General features: G+C 44.9%; 1 protein-coding gene across 1 annotated transcript in view; it reads left to right on the plus strand.

Moving 5' to 3' along the window:
• The first annotated feature begins 12,792 nt into the window (after positions 1-12,792).
• The window catches only part of nt5c1aa (5'-nucleotidase, cytosolic IAa), a 48,697-nt gene continuing 40,603 nt past the window's right edge, over positions 12,793-20,886 (plus strand). The window contains exon 1 of the mRNA XM_041903865.1: positions 12,793-13,591. Coding sequence (XP_041759799.1) covers positions 13,430-13,591 — 162 coding nt within the window. The 5' untranslated portion in view covers positions 12,793-13,429. The remainder of the gene's footprint in view (positions 13,592-20,886) is intronic.

Raw genomic sequence — 20,886 nt, forward strand, 5'->3', positions numbered from 1 at the left:
AGCATGGTGGTGGCAGCATCATGCTGTGGGGACGTTTTTCAGCGGCAGGGACTGGGAGACTAGTCAGGATCGAGGGAAAGATGAACGGCTCAAAGTCTAGAGAGATCCTTGATGAAAACATGTATGTATGTAAGTATGTATGTGTGTATGTGTGTGTATGTATATATGTATGTATGTATGTATGATATATATATATATATATATATATATATATATATATATATATATATATATATATATAAACATGGGGGATTGGAAGTGATGCAGACAATTACATTGATGGAAGTTACAATCTATCTGCAATATTAAGCTGATCTGCCCCCTAAAAAATAAAAAATAAAAGAATCACAGCATCTCAATTAAAGGATTTCAACCTCAAATGAAATCGTTCTCTTCATGACATAATTTAACATTAAAGGGATGCTTTTAATGTTAATCCATCCTCAGGAAATATATAACTTTGCTGCAGTAGCGGAGGTCAGTGTGTTTTCAGTCAGTTCCTCTTGTGACCACTAGAGAGCGATGTAAACTCAATATGTCCCTGGTGTCCAGACTGTCACAAATAACACTTCCTGTTTCCCCCTGAGTCACAGACAGTTCAGCCAATCAACAGCCAGATAGAGGAGACTGCTATGCAACCGACTTGCATCCACTCTGACACACGTAATCCCATCTGAAAAACAGTAGGAGAAGGTAGAGAGAGATAGAGAGAGAGAGAGAGAGAGAGAGAGAGAGCGAGAGAGAGAGAGAGAGAGAGAGAGACAGAGAGAGAGAGAGAGAGAGAGAGAGAGAGAGAGAGAGAGAGAGAGAGAGAGAGAGAGAGAGAGAGAGAGAGAGAGAGAGAGAGAGAGACAGAGAGAGAGAGAGAGAGAGAGAGACAGAGAGAGAGAGAGAGAGATAATAGGTTTCGTCAGCGTATAATGACCTTAGAGGACAAAAGCTATTAACAACACACTGAACATTACTGCCCCAGCAGCTAATTCACCATGCCACAATCAATGATCACATACGTGACTGACCGGCTCAAATCGGTCTTATGTAGCAAAATTTGAAATTGTGTTTTTTACATTGGATAAAAGTAGAGACTCAGAGCTACAAAAAGTAATTCTGCTTTGAAAGTTGATAAACTTGTAAACTCACTTTTGAGAAAATGGCCTTTGAATGTTTTGGTACACCTACTGGAGAGCTCTTCTTTGTCTACACCCATTCAGCATCGTTCACACCCTCTTAAGCTTAAGCCCCACCCATCTCTTTTAGGGTTGATCCGAGCGTTCTGACAGATGTCAAGCACCCAAGCTAACTTGCTAGTTACGTCCAGACCTCTAAGTGAGAGAGAACAGCTCACTGAACATTACTCGACCTAGCAGAGCTGGTTAGGCTGTTATGTTATCCAGAGCATTGGTGACCGCAACAGTGCTGTCAGATTGTCCGTTCGTAAATTCAGAGCGTTTCGTGTTCAGAGCTCACACTGGACGCTCTGGCCAATGAGTAGGGTTGATCCGAACGTTCTGACCTCACAACGACAGTTAAGCACCCAAGCTAACTGGCTAACATTGGCTATCTACTTGCAGACACATAATGAGAGAACACCCCACTCTGACCATTTTACTCGCCCTAGCAGAGCTGGTTAGGCTGTTTTCATGTTATCCAGAGCGTTGGTGACTGTAACTGTGCTGTTGGCAACAATTCAGTTACACTCTTTTGCCGACGTTTACTGACAGCAAGCCAGGAAGCTAACATTAGCTAGCTAGCTTGCTAACAGTACACTTTAACTTCAAATGAAAACAACTTTCTGACTGAATTAGAAATGTGTAATATCTGAAAATGTAGCTAGCTAGACTATCTTACCCGTATACATGGATGGACGCTTTTCACTCTCTCACGGATGCCATGGTTACCCTTAGTTTGAAGATGTAATCCGGAGACAGGTGTTTTCTCCATCTCCTTAGCTATCATACTCTAATTCAACTGATTTCAAAACTCGGTCCTCCAGAAAGTCGAGAGCAACACTTATGCAGTTCTACAACGCAATATATATCTTAAATAAACATGCCCCATTCAAAAAATACAGAGCTAAGAACAGATATAGCCCCTGGTTCTCCTCAGACTTGACTGCCCTTGACCAGCACAAAAACATCCTGTGGCGTACTGCATTAGCATCAAATAGCTCCCGCGATATGCAACTTTTCAGGGAAGTTAGGAACCAATATACACAAGCAGTCAGGAAAGAAAAGGCTAACTTTTTCAAACAGAAATGTGCATCCTGTAGCACTAACTCCAAAAAGTTTTGGGACACTGTAAAGTCCATGGAGAATAAGAGCACTTCCTCCCAGCTGCCCACTGCACTGAGGCTAGGAAACACTATCACCACCGATAAATCTACAATAATCGAGAATTTCAACAAGCATTTTGCTAAGGCTGGCCATGCTTTCCACCTGGCTACCACTACCCCGGCCACAAACTCTGCACCCTCCGCTGCAACTTGCCCATGCCCCCCCGCTTCTCCTTCACACAAATTCAGACAGCTGATGTTCTGAAAGAGCTGAAAAATCTGGACCCCTACAAATCAGCTGGGCTAGACAATCTGGACCCTTTCTTTCTAAAACTAGCCGCAGAAATTGTCGCAACCCCTATTACTAGCCTGTTCAACCTCTCTTTTGTAACGTCTGAGATCCACAGAGATTGGAAAGCTGCCGCGGTCATCCCCCTCTTCAAAGGGGGTGACATTCTAGATACAAACTGTTACAGACCTATATCCATCCTGCCCTGCCTTTCGAAAGTATTTGAAAGCCAAGTTAACAAACAGATCACCGACCATTTTGAATCCCACCGTACCTTCTCCGCTATGCAATCTGGTTTCCGAGCTGGTCATGGGTGCACTTCAGCCACGCTCAAGGTCCTCAACGATATTATAACAGCGATCGATAATAGACAGTACTGTGCAGCCGTCTTCATCAACCTGGCCAAGGCTTTCGACTCTGTCAACCACTGCATTCTTATTGGCAGACTAAATAGCCTTGGTTTCTCAAATGACTGCCTCGCCTGGTTCACCAACTACTTCTCAGATAGAGTTCAATGTGTCAAATCGGAGGGCCTGTTGTCTGGACCTATGGCAGTCTCTATGGGGGTGCCACAGGGTTCAATTCTTGGGCCGACTCTTTTCTCCGTGTATATCAACGATGTCGCTCTTGCTGCTGGTGACTCTCAGATCCACCTCTACGCAGACGACACCATTTTGTATACATCTGGCCCTTCATTGGACACTGTGTTAACAAAACTCCAAATGAGCTTCAATGCCATACAACACTCCTTCAGTAGCCTCCAACTGCTCTTAAACACTAGTAAAACTAAATGCATGCTCTTCAATCGAACGCTGCTGGCACCCGCCCACCCGACTAGAATCACTACTCTCGACGGGTCTGACCTAGAGTATGTGGACAACTACAAATACCTAGGTGTCTGGTTAGACTGTAAATTCTCCTTCCAGACTCACATTAAGAATCTCCAATCCAAAGTTAAATCTAGAATCGGCTTCCTATTTCGCAACAAAGCCTCCTTCACTCATGCTGCCAAACATGCCCTCGTAAAACTGACTATCCTACCGATCCTTGACTTCGGCGATGTCATTTACAAAATAGCCTCCAACACTCTACTCAGCAAATTGGATGTAGTCTATCACAGTGCCATCCGTTTTGTCTCCAAAGCCCCATACACTACCCACCACTGTGACCTGTACGCTCTTGTTGGCTGGTCCTCACTACATGTTCGTCGTCAAACCCACTGGCTCCAGGCCATCTATAAATCACTGCTAGGCAAATCCTCGCCTTATCTTAGCTCATTGGTCACCATAGCAGCACCCACCCGTAGTCTGCGCTCCAGCAGGTATATCTCACTGGTCATCCCCAAAGCCAACACCTCCTTTGGCCGCCATTCCTTCCAGTTCTCTGCTGCCAATGACTGGAACGAATTGCAAAAATCTCTGAAGCTGGAGACTCTTATCTCCCTCACTAACTTTAAGCATCAGTTGTCAGAGCACCTTACCGATCACTGCACCTGTACACAGCCCATCTGAAATTAGCCCACCCAACTACCTCATCCCTATATTGTTATTTATTTTGCACTTTTGCACCCCAGTATCTCTATTTGCACATAATCTCTTGCACATCTATCATTCCAGTGTTAATACTAATTGTAATTATTTTGCACTATAGCCTATTTATTGCCTTACCTCCATAACTTGCTCGTCGGGTAAGCTTGGCTTTATACATAGCTTGGCTTTGTCGAGTAAGGCTTAAAACTATGTATTTTGATTGTAGCTAGGTATTGTAGGTAGGTATCGTGGGTTGTTGTAGGTAGTTATTGTATGTAATTATTGTAGGTTAAGTATTGTATTGGCGGTGCCGGGTGTAGCACGAGCTAGCTAGCTAGCTAACTCACCACCTGGACTAGCTGGCGAGTGGCTATTAGCAACGGTATAGTTGTTTCACGCCTGAGAGTGCCTATAATTACGCCAGCTGGCTGCCTTCAATAATTACATACAATAATTGCCTACCATTCAGCTGTTTTCTAACCTCATTGTCTGAACCGTTAACGTTAGGTAGCAAGTGGCTACTGCGCTTGAAAATTAGCAAGCTTGTTGCAACCTGGATAGCTACTTGTAAACAATAGCTGGAACGACCGAGCGAACAGACGCGAACTGGCTGAGTCAATTCAGTGGCTAGCTTTGCACTTGGCTAGCTAACACTAGCTGCTTGGGGTAAGTCATAACCTACACTTGTGTTTTGTTTTTTTTACATATTGATAGCCCGAGTCGCTCAAGGAATTCGGGACATGGGTGACTAGTTAACGTTAGTTTGGCTCTCTCTGTGTATCCGTGCCATGAAAGGAGAGGTTCTTCTTTGTCTGAAAGCAATGGCTAGCTAGTTTGCTAACTATTCTAGCTAGCTAACTTAACTAGCTATCAGCAACGGTATAGTTGTTTCACGCCTGAGAGTGCATGTAATTACGCCAGCTGGCTGCCTACAATAATCACATACAATAATTGCCTACCATTCAGCTGTTTTCTAACCTCATTGTCTGAACCGTTAACGTTAGGTAGCAAGTGGCTACTGTGCTTGAAAATTAGCAAGCTTGTTGCAACCTGGATAGCTACTTGTAAACAATAGCTGGAACGACCGAGTGAACAGACGCGAACTGGCTGAGTCAATTCAGTGGCTAGCTTTGCACTTGGCTAGCTAATAGTAGCTGCTTGGGGTAAGTCATAACCTACACTTGTGTTATTTTTTTTTTCATATTGATAGCCGAGTCGCTCAAGGAATTCGGGACATGGGTGACTAGCTATCGTTAGTTTGGCTCTCTCTGTGTGTTCGTGCCGTGTGTTATGACGAGGTGCCCGGACGTTTTCACGGAATAATACTGCACCTAGTTAGCTAGCTGAATAAACTGGGTTAGTCTATTCCTAGAAAACATTGAACCGCTGTAGTATACAACAATTATAGTTTCTGAGGTGGACGTTGGGAGAGTTATATTTGGGAGTTGTGGCTCTCTCCTTTCCCAGATGTTTAGTTCATTTTATTCCGATCTCCTCTGCATTATTGTAGCCATCTGCTGCAGCCTGTCAACTATGCCTCTGCCTATCCCTGTTCTCTCCTCTCCGCACAGGCTACACAAACGCCTCACACCGCGTGGCTGCTGCCTCTCTAACCTGGTGGTCCCTGCACGCACCACACACCTGGAGTTCCAGGTCTCAGGCAGTCTCTGGAACTGCCGTTCTGCTGCCAACAAGGCTGACTTCATCCCAGCCTATGCTTCCCTCCAGTCCCTCGACTTCCTGGCGCTGACGGAAACATGGATTACCACTGAAAACACTGCTACTCCTACTGCTCTCTCCTCGTCTGACCATGTGTTCTCGCATACCCCGAGAGCATCTGGTCAGAGGGGGTGGTGGCACAGGAATCCTCATCTCTCCCAAGTGGACATTCTCAATTTTTTCCCTAACCCATCTGTCTATCTCCTCATTTGAATTCCATGCTGTCACAGTCACTAGCCCATTTAAGCTTAATATCCTTGTCATCTATCGCCCTCCAGGTTCTCTTGGAGAGTTCATCAATGAGCTTGATGCCTTGATAAGTTCCTTTCCTGAGGATGGCTCACCCCTCACAGTTTTGGGGGATTTCAACCTCCCTACGTCTACATTTGACTAATTTCTCTCTGCCTCCTTCTTTCCACTCCTCTCCTCTTTTGACCTCACCCTCTCACCGTCCCCCCCTACTCACAAGGCAGGCAATACGCTTGACCTCATCTTTACTAGATGCTGCTCTTCTACTAATCTCACTGCAACTCCCCTCCATGTCTCCGACCACTACTTTGTATCCTTTTCTCTCTCGCTCTCCTCCAACACTACTCACTCTGCCCCTACACAGATGGTAATGCGCCGTCGCAATCTTCGCTCTCTCTCTCCCACTATTCTCTCCTCTTCCATCCTATCATCTCTTCCCTCTGCTCAATCCTTCTCCCTCCAATCTCCTGATTCTGCCTCCTCAACCCTCCTCTCCTCCCTTTCTGCATCCTTTGACTCTCTGTGTCCCCTATCCTCCCGGCCGGCTCGGTCCTCCCCTCCAGCTCCGTGGCTTGATGACTCATTGCGAGCTCACAGAACAGAGCTCTGGGCACCGGAGCGGAAATGGAAGAAAACTAAACTCCCTGCCGACCTGGCATCTTTTCACTCCCTCCTCTCTACATTTTCTTCATCTGTTTCTGCTGCTAAGGCCACTTTCTACCACTCTAAATTCCAAGCATCTGCCTCTAACCCTAGGGAAGCTCTTTGCCACATTCGCCTCCCTGCTGAATCCTCCCCCCCTCCTCTCTCTCTGTGGATGACTTCGTCAACCACTTTGAAAAGAAGGTTGACGACATCCGATCTTCATTTGTTAAGTCTAATGACACTGCTGGTCCTGCTCACACTGCCCTACCCTATGCTTTGACTTCTTTCTCCCCTCTCTCTCCAGATAAAATCTTGTGACTTGTGACTGCAGGCCGCCCAACAACCTGCCCGCTTGACCCCATCCCCTCCTCTCTTCTCCAGACCATCTCCGGTGACCTTCTCCCCTACCTCACCTCGCTGATCAACTCATCCTTGACCTCTGGCTATGTCCCTTCCGTCTTCAAGAGAGCGAGAGTTGCACCCCTTCTCAAAAAACCAACACTCGATCCCACTGATGTCAACAACTACAGACCAGTATCCCTTCTTTCTTTTCTTTCCAAAACTATTGAGCGTGCCGTCTTTAGCCAACTCTCTTGCTATCTCTCTCAGAATGACCTTCTTGATCCAAACCAGTCAGGTTTCAGGACTGGTCATTCAACTGAGACTGCTCTTCTCTGTGTCACGGAGGCTCTCCGCACTGCTAAAGCTAACTCTCTCCTCTGCTCTTGTCCTTCTAGACCTGTCTGCTGCCTTTGATACTGTGAACCATCAGATCCTCCTCTCCACCCTCTCCGAGCTGGGCATCTCCGGCGCGGCTCACTCCTGGATTGCGTCCTACCTGACCGGTCGCTCCTACCAAGTGGCGTGGCGAGAAGCTGTCTCGCGCACCAGGTGCTCTCACCACTGGTGTCCCCAGGGCTCAGTTCTAGGCCCTCTCCTATTCTCCCTATACACCAAGTCACTTGGCTCTGTCATATCCTCACATGGCCTCTCCTATCATTGCTACGCTGACGATACACAACTAATCTTCTCCTTTCCCCCCTTCTGATAACCAGGTGGCGAATCGCATCTCTGCATGTCTGGCAGACATATCAGTATGGATGACGGATCACCACCTCAAGCTGAACCTTGGCAAGACGGAGCTGCTCTTCCTCCCGGGGAAGGACTGCCCGTTCCATGATTTCGCCATCACGGTTGACAACTCCGTTGTGTCCTCCTCCCAGAGTGCGAAGAGCCTTGGCGTGACCCTGGACAACACCCTGTCGTTCTCCGCTAACATCAAGGCGGTGACCCGATCCTGCAGGTTCATGTTCTACAACATTTGGAGAGTACAACCCTGCCTTACACAGGAAGCGGCACAGGTCCTAATCCAGGCACTTGTCATCTCCCGTCTGGATTACTGCAACTCGCTGTTGGCTGGCCTCCCTGCCTGTGCCATTAAACCCCTACAACTCATCCAGAATGCCGCAGCCCGTCTGGTGTTCAACCTTCCCAAGTTCTCTCACGTCACCCCGCTCCTCCGCACACTCCACTGGCTTCCAGTTGAAGCTCGCATCTGTTACAAGACCATGGTGCTTGCCTATGGAGCTGTGAGGGGAACGGCACCTCTGTACCTTCAGGCTCTGATCAGTCCCTACACCCAAACGAGGGCATTGCGTTCATCCACCTCTGGCCTGCTGGCTCCCCTTCCTCTGCGGAAGCATAGTTCCCGCTCAGCCCAGTCAAAACTGTTCGCTGCTCTGGCACCCCAATGGTGGAACAAGCTCCCTCACGACGCCAGGACAGCGGAGTCACTCACCACCTTCCGGAGACATTTGAAACCCCACCTCTTTAAGGAATACCTGGGATAGGATAAAGTAATCCTTCTACCCCCCCGCCCCCCTAAAAAAAATAAAAAAATAAAAAATGGTTATAGGGTGAATGCACCAACTTGTAAGTCAGTCTGGATAAGAGCGTCTGCTAAATGACGTAAATGTAAATGTAAATGTAATTTGCACACACTGTATATATATTTTCTGTTATATTTTTTACTTTATGTTTTGTTTTACCCCATATGTAACTCTGTGTTGTTGTTTTTATCGCACTGCTTTGCTTTGTCTTGGCAAGGTCGCAGTTGTAAATGAGAACTCAACTGGCTTACCTGGTTAAATAAAGGTGAAATAAATCAATCAAATGTTTTAAAATATATAAATATATATATATATAAATAAAACGATGCATTAGACAGGATTACCCACACATACTGACCAGCTCAAATAGACAGAAGTGGGCTACATGGCAGACCAATCCGAACTCATCTCTCGGCATGTCCAGCCCACTCACCATCTCAGCCAATCATGGCTAGCGGGAAGGTTGCTGTCTTTTTCTGTGGCTAATCCAACTAGGCTCGTAATTTAACCATTTTATTCGTATTTACAAATGGCATTCAAGTTTGTTATTAAGACACATAAAAGTTAACATGTTCCAGAAGGTATTTCTACCAAAATGAATTGATATTTTTAAAAAAAGTTTACGTTCAAATGGCTCTCCTGTGAAGTAGGAGAGCCATTATGCATTGGACGTACCAGTAGCCTACCAGATATCTATTAGACACCCAGTAGCCTACCAGAGATCTATTAGACACCCAGTAGCCTATCAGAGATCTATTAGACACCCAGTAGCCTATCAGAGATCTATTAGACACCCTGTAGCCTATCAGACATCTATTTGACACCCAGTAGCCTATCAGAGATCTATTAGACACCCAGTAGCCTATCAGATATCTATTAGACACCCAGTAGCCTATCAGAGATCTAGCAGACACCCAGTAGACTATCAGAGATCTATTTGACACCCAGTAGCCTATCAGAGATCTATTTGACACCCAGTAGCCTATCAGAGATCTATTTGACACCCAGTAGCCTATCAGAGATCTATTAGACTCCCAGTAGCCTATCAGAGATCTATTAGACTCCCAGTAGCCTATCAGAGATCTATTAGACACCCAGTAGCCTATCAGAGGTATATTAGACACCCAGTAGCCTATCAGAGATCTATTAGACTCCCAGTAGCCTATCAGATATCTATTAGACACCCAGTAGCCTATCAGAGATCTAGCAGACACCCAGTAGACTATCAGAGATCTATTTGACACCCAGTAGCCTATCAGAGATCTATTAGACACCCAGTAGCCTATCAGAGATCTATTAGACTCCCAGTAGCCTATCAGAGATCTATTAGACTCCCAGTAGCCTATCAGAGATCTATTAGACACCCAGTAGCCTATCAGTGATCTATTAGACACCCAGTAGCCTATCAGAGATCTATTAGACACCCAGTAGCCTATCAGAGGTATATTAGACTCCCAGTAGCCTATCAGAGATCTAGCAGACACCCAGTATGTCACTAGACTTTATATGACAGCCTTCCATAAACTGGTGACAACTGATGTAAAGTGTTGTGAAGTGTGATATTGTAGAGGTCCTAGGCAATCGTACTGTGACTACTTCTATGAGACTAACGCTACATCTAACGATGTTTGGACAGTGTTTAGTGTGTCCATTTTTGGAGCACCAGGTTACAGATACAGTGAAAGACAAATATGTCAGGCCATTCAGATTCCCTCCCTCAGGTGTAGGACACCGCTGGTTTGTGGTAGAGGTTCTCCCTCTTCCCACAGGTGTGTAACAGATTGCTTTACATACAATACAGTCAAAGGTTTGGACACACCTACTCATTCAAGGGTTTTTCTTTAATTTTACTATTTTATACATTGTAGAATGATAGTGAAGACATCAACACTATGAAATAGCAACATGTGGAATCATGTAGTAACCAAAAAAGTGTTAAACAAATCAAAATATATTTGAGATTTGAGATTCTTCAAATTGTCACCCTTTGCCCTGATGACAACTTTGCACACTCTTGGCATTCTCTCAACCAGCTTTTCCTCCACTCTGCGGTCCGACTAATCCCAAATCATTTCAATTTGGTTGAGGTCGGGGGATTGTGGAGGCCAGGTTATCTGATGCAGCACTCCATCAATCTCCTTCTTGGTAAAATAGCCCTTACACAGCCTGGAGGTGTGTTGGGTCATTGTCTTGTTTAAAAACAAATGATAGTCCAACTAAACCCAAACCAGATTGGATGGCATATCGCTGCAGAATGCTGTGGTAGCCATGCTGGTTAAGTGTGCCTTGAATTCTAAATAAATCACAAACAGTGTCACCAGCAAAGCACCCCCACACCATAACACCTCCTCCTCCATGCTTTATGGTGGGAAATACCCCCCCCGACCTTGTCACAACACAACTGATAGGCTCAAACACATTAAGAAGGAAATACATTTCACAAATTAACTTTTAAGAAGGCACACCTGTTAGTTGAAATGCATTCCAGGTGACTACCTCATGAAGCTGGTTGAGAGAATGCCAAGAATGTGCAAAGCTGTCATCAAGGCAAAGGGTGGCTATTTGATTAAGGTTGCTTTCTTGCTTAAGGCAGCTCGAAAATGCAGGTGTTTCAGCCTAGCTCAGTGCTTTCTGTGGAGGTGGGGCAGCCAGCGGAAAATACGGAGCGTAGGGGTTGGTAATGTTCTCTAGTTGCGCCGTGATTGACTCAGTGTTCTGTCGCTGATGGGGACACTACGTCTACGGGTAGAGCACGAAAATTCAAGACACTTGGGTGCTGCCATAGAGTTACATTAAAAGTGCACATAAAAGAAAGCTCAACATCATTAACCACAAAAATGTATACAAACCTGTTTTCACTTTGTCATCATGGGGTATTGTGTGTAGATTGCTGAGGATATATATATATATATATTTTTTAAATCCATTTTAGAATAAGGCTGTAACGTAATAAAATGTGGAAAAAGTCAAGGGGTCTGAATACTTTACGAATACACTGTACCAGGGCCCATATTTACAAAGACTATTAGAGTAGGATTGGTGATACAGGATCAGTTTAGCCTTTTAAATCCTAATAAATATGGTGTATGGACAGGGTGATCCTCTGATCCTAGATCAGCACTGCTACACTGAGACGCTTGTAAATACGGACCCAGTTATCAAGTTTCATGGAATCAACCAGATAATATTATGTTTGCTATCCCCGTGAAATGTTTGCTTTAGATTTTTCAGAGTAATTCAAATAACTAAGAAGTTGTGTTTGATACATGAATCATTGTAGTTCAACGTCAAGGTTTTGAGATACAAGATGACTCACTCGTCACACATTGAAATCTTTCAAGATATAGCACATTTCTGTCAATACTATTGTCAGAGAGTTGGAGATACTGAGGTGAAACATTTATGTCATACCCATGTAACAAGTCTTACTAACCTCCAAGTATCTGCATTTTTTTAAATAAATACAATTTCAAACCGCATGTGAACGTGGCTGTTTGTTTAAATCTGTGGGTTCAACATCGAGGCAAGGAAGCTCTATGTCGGCTGTAAAATTACACTGGTTTCATCCCAAATTTTTATTACTATATTTTATTTCACCTTTATTTAACCAGTAAGCCAGAACAAGTTCTCATTTACAACTGCGACCTGGCCAAGATAAAGCAAAGCAGTGCGATAAAAACAACAACACAGAGTTACATATGGGGTAAAACAAAACACAAAGTAAAAAATACAACAGAAAATATATATATACAGTGTGTGCAAATGTAGCAAGTTATGGCACACTATTCCCTATTTAATGCATTACTTCTGACCAGAACCCTATGGATAGTACACTAAATAAGGAATAATGTGTAGCGTGATGTAAAGTAAGAGAGACAGGGTGGTTGGGTGGTAGTGTGGCGCACGCCAGAGATAAACCACTGCAGTGACACAGAGAGACAGACAGTACAGGCAGACAGTCGGAAAGACAGGGTTTCACATGTGCGTCAGAATCTCCCATGATCCTTTGGGAGGACTGAACAGCCTGTGGGGGAACACAGGGTGGAGCTTCTAAATAAGGAATAAAGCCTTCCATTGGCCGAGGGGAGGTGAGTGTGGTTTCATATGGGGAGTGCCCTGATAGATGCAGAGAGAGAGAGAGAGAGAGAGAGAGAGAGAGAGAGAGAGAGAGAGAGAGAGAGAGAGAGAGAGAGAGAGAGAGAGAGAGAGAGAGAGAGGAGAACAGAGGACAGTAACACCGTAACAGTGGAGGGAGAGCAGGCTGAGCAGTATAGAAATACACCCTGCAATACAAATCACTATTCAACGCTACACTGGATTGAAGCCACACTGGACAACCTACGTGTGTGAGTCAGCCTGGTTGTGACGGTGTGTGAGTGTGTGAGAAACAGAGAGCAGTTGTGTGTATCAGAGAGATAATCTGAAAGTGCGTGAGAGACAACCTGTGAGGAAGGGGTTTGGTGTGTGAGAGTGTGAGTGTGTGGAAGGGGTTTGGTGTGTGTGTGTGTGTGTGTGTGTGTGGAAGGGGTTTGGTGTGTGTGTATGTGTGTGTTTGTGTGTAATAGGCTGTACCCGACTTTATGAGTTGTGTAATGCAACGCAGCATTACTTCTAATGAGAGGAGACGCTGAAGAGCGGACACTGCAGGGATACTTGTGCCAGACACACTACTTTAGCGGACAGTGCTAGAGCCTACGGCTGGAGAGTACAGAACAGGACAGGACCCTTTGCCTGGACAATACCATAGGGATTGCACCTTTTCGGGAAGATCACAGAGGACAATACTTTACAGGTAGATTGTACCATTGGGACAGCGGGGTGATTGTGTGTTTTCAGGATGAGTCTGGACCCTGTTCATGTGATGAAGGGGCAGTCAAACCCAAAGGACCCCACGGCTGCCCCTGTAACTCCGTCGTCAAACGGAGACGGCAAAGGAGCCTGGGAAGAGAAAGAGGAGTTTGACCAAGACAAGCTGGGTCTCACCACAAAACCTTTACTGGTGAGTTCTGTCTGTCAGTCAGTCAGTCAGTCTGTCTGTCTGTCTGTCTGTCTGTCTGTCTGTCTGTCTGTCTGTCTGTCTGTCTGTCTGTCTGTCTCTGTTTGTCAGTCTGTCAGTCAGTATGTCAGTCTGTCTGTCAGTCTGTCAGTCTGTCTGTCTGTCTGTCTGTCTGTCTGTCTGTCAGCCTGTCTGTCTCTCGTCTGTCAGTCTGTCCATTGCTCCTGGTCTGTCTGTCTGTCTGTCTGTCGTCTGTCTGTCTGTCTGTCTGTCTGTCTGTCAGTCAGTCAGTCAGTCAGTCTGTCTGTCTGTCTGTCTGTCAGTATGTCTGTCTGTCTGTCTGTCTGTCTGTCTGTCGTTCTGTTAGTCTGTCTGTCTTTATGTCTGTCACCCTGTCTGTCTATCACATGGCCATGCGACAGTTTCTCATTTTCAAGTTTGGTGGTCAGGAGAAACTATAAACATCACTATTCATGCAGGTATAGGGAAATGATTGACATCTCTTAAGGAAAAGGTTGACATCTCTCCAACATGACAGGATGGTCTCTATCACCCTCCCTCTGCCATCCCAATTGCTCTTAGCAAATGGTCTGACTTGCTGTCTAAGTATGCTAAATCTGAATTATTAATATTGAGTGATCTTAACCTGGATTGGTATCAGATAGACTGAAAGATGCACTACATGACCAAAACTATGTGGACACCTGCTCGTCCAACATCTCATTCCAAAATTATGGCCATTAATATGGAGTTGGTCCCCCCTTTGCTGCTATAACAGCCTCCACTCTTATGGGAAGGCTTTCCACTAGATGTTGGAACATTGCTGCAGGGACTTGCTTCCATTCAGCCACAAGAGCATTAGTGAGGTCGGGCACTGATGTTGGGCGATTAGGCCTGGCTCGCAGTTGGTGTTCCAATTCATCCCAAAGGTGTTCAATGGGGTTGAGGTTAGGGCTCTGTGCAGGCCAGTCAAGTTCTTCCACACCGATCTCGACAAACCATTTCTGTTTGGACCTCGCTTTGTGCACGGGATATTGTCATGCTGAAACAGTAAAGGGCCTTCCCAAAACTGTTGCCACAAAGTTGGAAGCACAGAATCGTCTATAATGTAATTGTATGCTGTAGCATTAAGATTCCCTTCACTGGAACAAAGGGGCCTAGCCCGAACAATGATAAACAGCCCCAGACCAATATTCCTCCTCCACCAAACTTTACAGTTGTAACTATGCATTGGGGCAGGTAGCGTTCTCCTGGCATCCGCCAAACCCAGATATGTCCGTCGGACTTCCAGATGGTGAAGCGTGATTCATCACTCCAGAGAACGCGTTTCCACTGCTCAATGGAGTCCAAAGGCGGCGAGCTTTACACCACTCCAGCCGACGCTTGGCATTGCGCATGGTGATCTTTGGATTGTGTGCGGCTGCTCAGCCATTGAAACCCATTTCACGAAGCTCCCGACAAACAGTTATTGTGCTGACGTTGCTTCCAGAGGTAGTTTGGAACTCGGTAGTGTGTGTTGCAGCTGAGGACAGATGATATTCACGTGCTACGCACTTCAGCACTCGGCTTCGTGGCTGCGCCGTTGTTGCTCCTAGAAGTTTCCACTTCACAATAGCAGCACTTACAGTTGACCGGGGGCAGCTCTAGCAGGGCAGAAATTTCACGAACTGACTTGTTGGAAAGGTGGCATCCTATGACGGTGCTATATTGAATGTCACTGAGCTCTTCAGAAAGGCCAATCTACTGCCAAAGTTATGTCTATGGAGATCGCATGGCTGTGTGCTCGATTTTATACACCTGTCAGCAACGGGTGTGGCTGAAACAGCCAAATCCACTAATTTGAAGCGGTGTCCACATACTTTTGTATATATAGTGTATTTGCACTGAGCTAAATTGAACTCAACTGATAACTAAACCAACGTCCTGATAAGTGTACATCCAATGGAATATTTGCTGACGAGCTCAGTGACCATTGTTCCATTGCCTCATTCACACACTGTTCAAAGATAAACGACCCCGACATGAAAATGCACATGATTTACTTACTTAGTTATTATTATTATTATTATTATTATTATTATTATTATCAACGAAATAGGTTAATAAATAGCCTCATGCATGGCTGGCTACTACAGCCTGCATTTATTCCAGACACAGATTTAGATGAAGGTAGGCTAATTCACTTGCTCCATATATTGTTTCACTTTTCGACAAGGAGCAAAGAACGTTTCTCTCCCGACACCTTTGCCACAACATTTGTACAATCAAAATAAACTGTCGACATTTTGTCATTACATTTTTCTAAGGATCTGTCGCTTGGTAAAAAAAAAAAAAAATAGCAAGCATCACGGCTTTGATCACGACATAACGACGGAGGTCGTCAGCAATGGAATAATTACACGGACAGACATAGTAGACCTACTAAACAACACCAAGTAGACCGACTGAAACAACCATGTGGCCTCTGCCAAGTAGACAGACTGAAACAACCATGTGGCCTCAGCCAAGTAGACAGACTAAAACAACCATATGGCCTCTGCCAAGTAGACAAACTGAAACAACCATGTGGCCTCAGCCAAGTAGACAGACTGAAACAACCATGTGGCCTCAGCCAAGTAGACAGACTAAAACAACCATAAGGCCTCAGCCAAGTAGACAGAACAACCAATCGTCCTTAGCCAAGGAGACAGGAAATCACTAGATTGAACAACAATGACTGGGCACGGATTCTGATTCATACACAACGTTTGGAGAAGGGGAGACTTGTGCCCTGAGACGAGTGACTGTGAGTGAGTGAAACAGAGCTGTGTGTCTCTCTGGGGAAATGAGAGCAGAGGGAGTTCAGCTTGTTTTAATCCAATCATTGCAGCAGGCTCAACTGATACCTGTTTAGAGTTCACAGTGCTTCACACTGTTTGAGTGAAATGCGTGCTGGCAGCTGCAGTTTTGTCTGAATTCTGGAAATTAGTCAAATCTTTGAAACAAAACTCCACCCCCTCGTTGCCCCAGCAAGTTCTGACAGCCTCTGGTCCCATAACAGACAAAAACGACATTTGTGGTGCTTTTAATAACCATTTTGCTTAAGCTGGCCACCTATTTGAAAGAATGGTTTCTGAAAATACCTCAAGTTCCACTAGAGGGAGTCCTTTATTCACCTCAAAACAAATAACAGGGAATGATGCACAAAAAAAATAAATCCACAGGAGCTGATTTGGTGGATGCCTTTCTACTGCAGCTTTCCGCCACCCTCAATGTAGAACCTTTGACCGACATTTTGTATTTAACAGTCTGTCTGTCTGCCTGTCTGTCTGTCTGTCTTTCTGTCTGTCTGTCTGTCTGTCTGTCTGTCTGTCTGTCTGTCTGTCTGTCTGTCTGTCTGTCTGTCTGTCTGTCTGTCTGTCATTCAGTCTGTCTGTCAGTCGTTCTGTCAGTCAGTCTGTCTGTCTGTCTGTCTGTCTGTCTGTCTGTCTGTCTGTCTGTCTGTCTGTCTGTCTCAGTCTGTCTGTCTGTCTGTCTGTCTGTCTGTCTGTCTGTCTGTCTGTCTGTCTGTCTGTCTGTCTGTCTGTCTGTCATTCAGTCTGTCTGTCAGTCGTTCTGTCAGTCAGTCTGTCTGTCTGTCTGTCTGTCTGTCTGTCTGTATGTCTGTCTGTCAGTCGTTCTGTCAGTCAGTCTGTCTGTCTGTCTGTCTGTCTGTCCGTCTGTCAGCCTGTCTGTCTCAGTCTGTCTGTCAGTATGTCAGTCTGTCTGTCTGTCTGTCTGTCTGTCTGTCTGTGTCTGTCTGTCTGTCTGTCTGTCTGTCTGTCAGTCAGTCAGTCAGTCAGTCAGTCAGTCAGTCAGTCTGTCAGTATGTCTGTCTGTCTGTCTGTCGTTCTGTCGTTCTGTTAGTCTGTCTGTCTTTATGTCTGTCACCCTTTCTGTCTATCACATGGCCATGCGACAGTGACAGTCACCCCCCCCCCCCCCATTCACAAAGGTGGGGATCCTTCTGGCCAAGAGAATTACCACCCAATTTCTAAACTAATCTTGCCTTGCAAATATTAGAATCACTGGCAAACTCTCAGCTAAGAACCTTTTTAACTTCAGATTATTTTCTTAACGTGTACCCGTCTGGTTTTAGACCTGGACATAGCACTGTTTCAGCGGTTACAATTTTCTTAAATGATGTGTTAAATTGCTTAGATCACAGGAATCACTGTGCATCCATATTTGCAGACCTATCCAAGGCCTTTTGATACTTTCGACCAACCCCTACTCGTTCAAAGGTTGTCTGAAATGGGCCTTTCGACCAGGTTTCTTGCAAATGGTTTGGGAACTATCTGTCAGATAGTACATCATGTGTGCTTTCTTGATGGTGTCAAGTCACGTTACCTCGATATTAATAAAGATGTCTCGCAGTGATTGATTTTTGAGACCTGTCCTCTTTACTATTTATATAAATACTATTGGTCTATCTGCAAAAACCTGTAACGTTCATCTGTATGCAGATGATGCTGTTATGTACCCTATTGTCCCTACTGCAGACCAGATGATGCTGTTATGTACCCTATTGTCCCTACTGCAGACCAGATGGTGCTGTTATGTACCCTATTGTCCCTACTGCAGACCAGATGGTGCTGTTATGTACCCTATTGTCCCTACTGCAGACCAGATGGTGCTGTTATGTACCCTATTGTCCCTACTGCAGACCAGATGGTGCTGTTATGTACCCTATTGTCCCTACTGCAGACCAGATGGTGCTGTTATGTACCCTATTGTCCCTACTGCAGACCAGGTGGTGCTGTTATGTACCCTATTGTCCCTACTGCAGACCAGGCGATGTTAGAGCTGTAATCTGATTTGATTGCCTTTGCAGAAAGCCCTTGTTGATTTAAAACTGGTACTAAATGAGTTGTTTTGTAATGCTCATAGAAATATTTCAGATGGTTTACACATTTATGCATTGGATGGTTCTTTCATAGAGCAGGTTTCCGCCTGTAAATATCTGGGGTGTTTGGATTGACAAAAATGTGTGACATTAAACCATATCACGCTTCGCTTTGTCAGGTTTAATACTCATCACTGCATCCTTTATCAGAAGGTCGGCTGCAACTCTCTTAATTCCCGTAGATCACTTCATTTCTCTGTTTTTGTTGACAAAACTCTTCCAACATATCTCACTTCTCTGTTAAAGTATAAAAATGTGAGGCACCAAATCCTCATATCAGGGTTGGTTAACTCTTGAGCTCCCTCGTGTCTCTACCAACCTAGGTAAATCAGCCTTTAGTTTAATAACCTTTTACTGCAGTGGGATAAATCAGGGTCACACAGAGTGATTCTTTGTAGTCTTCAACAAATCTACTTTGAAACAAAAGTACACACCTCACACACATGGTTATGGGCTACGTCACAGAAGACTGAAATATAACAAAACAGTTTGACACAGAAACACCTGATTTTCTACGGGTTTTTTGAATTAATCTTTATTAATGATGACATTTACGTCATTTAGCAGACGCTCTTATCCAGAGCGACTTACAGCATACACGTTTTTTTAATTTTTATACTGGCCCTCCAAGGGAAACAACCCCACATCCCTGCCGGCCAAACCCTCCCGTACCTTGGACGACGCTGGACCAATTGTGCGCCGCCCCATGGGTCTCCCGGTCGCTGCCGGCTGCGTCAGAGCCTGGACTTGAACCAGGATCTTTAGTGGCACAGCTAGCACTGCGATGCAGTGCCTTAGACCACTGCGCCACTCGGGAGTTATGAATAACATTCCACCCATGAGGCTTTTGGTCATTGACTGCAGGAAAAGGCTATAATTTACAAAAATCTTAAAATATTACATCTTGAATCCCTCGTGGCAAAAGGGTGTAGTTTAGAACGCTGATGAGGGATGAATTCACTGAGGGTTGCAAGTGTTGTGGTTGGTTGTGATGGTTTATTAGTGTTGTGATGGTTTATTAGTGTTGTGATGGCTTATTAGTGTTGTGATGGTTTATTAGTGTTGTGATGGTTTATTAGTGTTACTGAGATGTGGTCTGGCTGTATCCTGCAGTTTCTTTTTTGCTGTTTTATTGATTTATTGAATTATCATTTTGTGAGTTGTTTTTTCTCAGGGCACCATTGTGAATGAGACCCTGGTCTCAATTGTTAGATACTACTACACTGTTGGAGCACAAGCATTTTGCTACACCCGCAATAACATCTGCTAAATATGTGTATGTGACCAATAACATTTGATTTGATTTGAATAAATACAAGTGAAATAAAACAAATATCTCTCGCTCCCCCCTGTATCTTTTCAGAACATTCTGTAAGGTTCTGTATTTATTTTCTTTGTCAACCTTGTTTCCTTGTGGTCCTCTGTAGCTCATTTGGTAGAGCATGGCGCTTGTAACACCAGGGTAGTGGGTTCGATCCCCAGGACCACCCATACGAAAAAATGTATGCACACATGACTGTAAGTCGCTTTGGATAAAAGCCTCTGCTAAATGGCATATTATTATTGAACGTAGCCCTGTTTCTTTGTGTTCTTGAACGTAGCTCTGTTTCTTTGTGTTCTTGAACGTAGCCCTGTTTCTTTGTGTTCTTGAACGTAGCCCTGTTTCTTTGTGTTCTTGAACGTAGCCCTGTCTTTCATTTTTGTTCATTGATTTCACCTGTGTTAGTTACTCAACTGGTCTCATCAGCTCCTTATTTAGTTCAGTTCGTTCTGTTTGTGCCTTGTGAGATATTCTTAGTTTTGACTCTAGTAAGCCTTTTCCTAGCTCGTTTGTGAGAACCAGTTATAGCCTTCAGTCCTAGTTTTTGATTCTCCTGCCTGTTTGCCTACCTGTGTATGACCATTGCCTGCCTGTGACCGCGATTCCTGCCTTCTGCGAAGGTAAAATAAACACCTGCCGCGCTCTGCGCCTGAATCTACAATTTATTTAGCAGACGCTCTTATCCAGAGCGACTTACACCTTTTTCTCCCTGAGTATCCATTACAGAATACCCCACCCATAAAATGGAATGGATTCAGCGGAGCTACAGCGGCGCCTAACCCAGCAAGAAGAGTGTATGGAGGAAATCTGCCATCTTCTCCGCCAGCCTATCCATACTCCTCAGATGCCAGGTATCGTAACCCATAGCCCTCGTTCATTCATATCCATGCCTGGAAAATATGACGGTACACCTGGGAAATGTCAGGGATTTCTGATGTAATGCAGCAAATACATCGAGCACAACCCCACTAACTTCGCCACCGACAAGAGCAGGGTGGATTTTGTTGTGTCTCTACTCACAGGCAAAGCCCTGGATTGGGCCACCACCATATG

This window comes from Coregonus clupeaformis, chromosome 17 (genome assembly GCF_020615455.1).
Source record: "Coregonus clupeaformis isolate EN_2021a chromosome 17, ASM2061545v1, whole genome shotgun sequence".
NCBI lineage: Eukaryota > Metazoa > Chordata > Actinopteri > Salmoniformes > Salmonidae > Coregonus > Coregonus clupeaformis.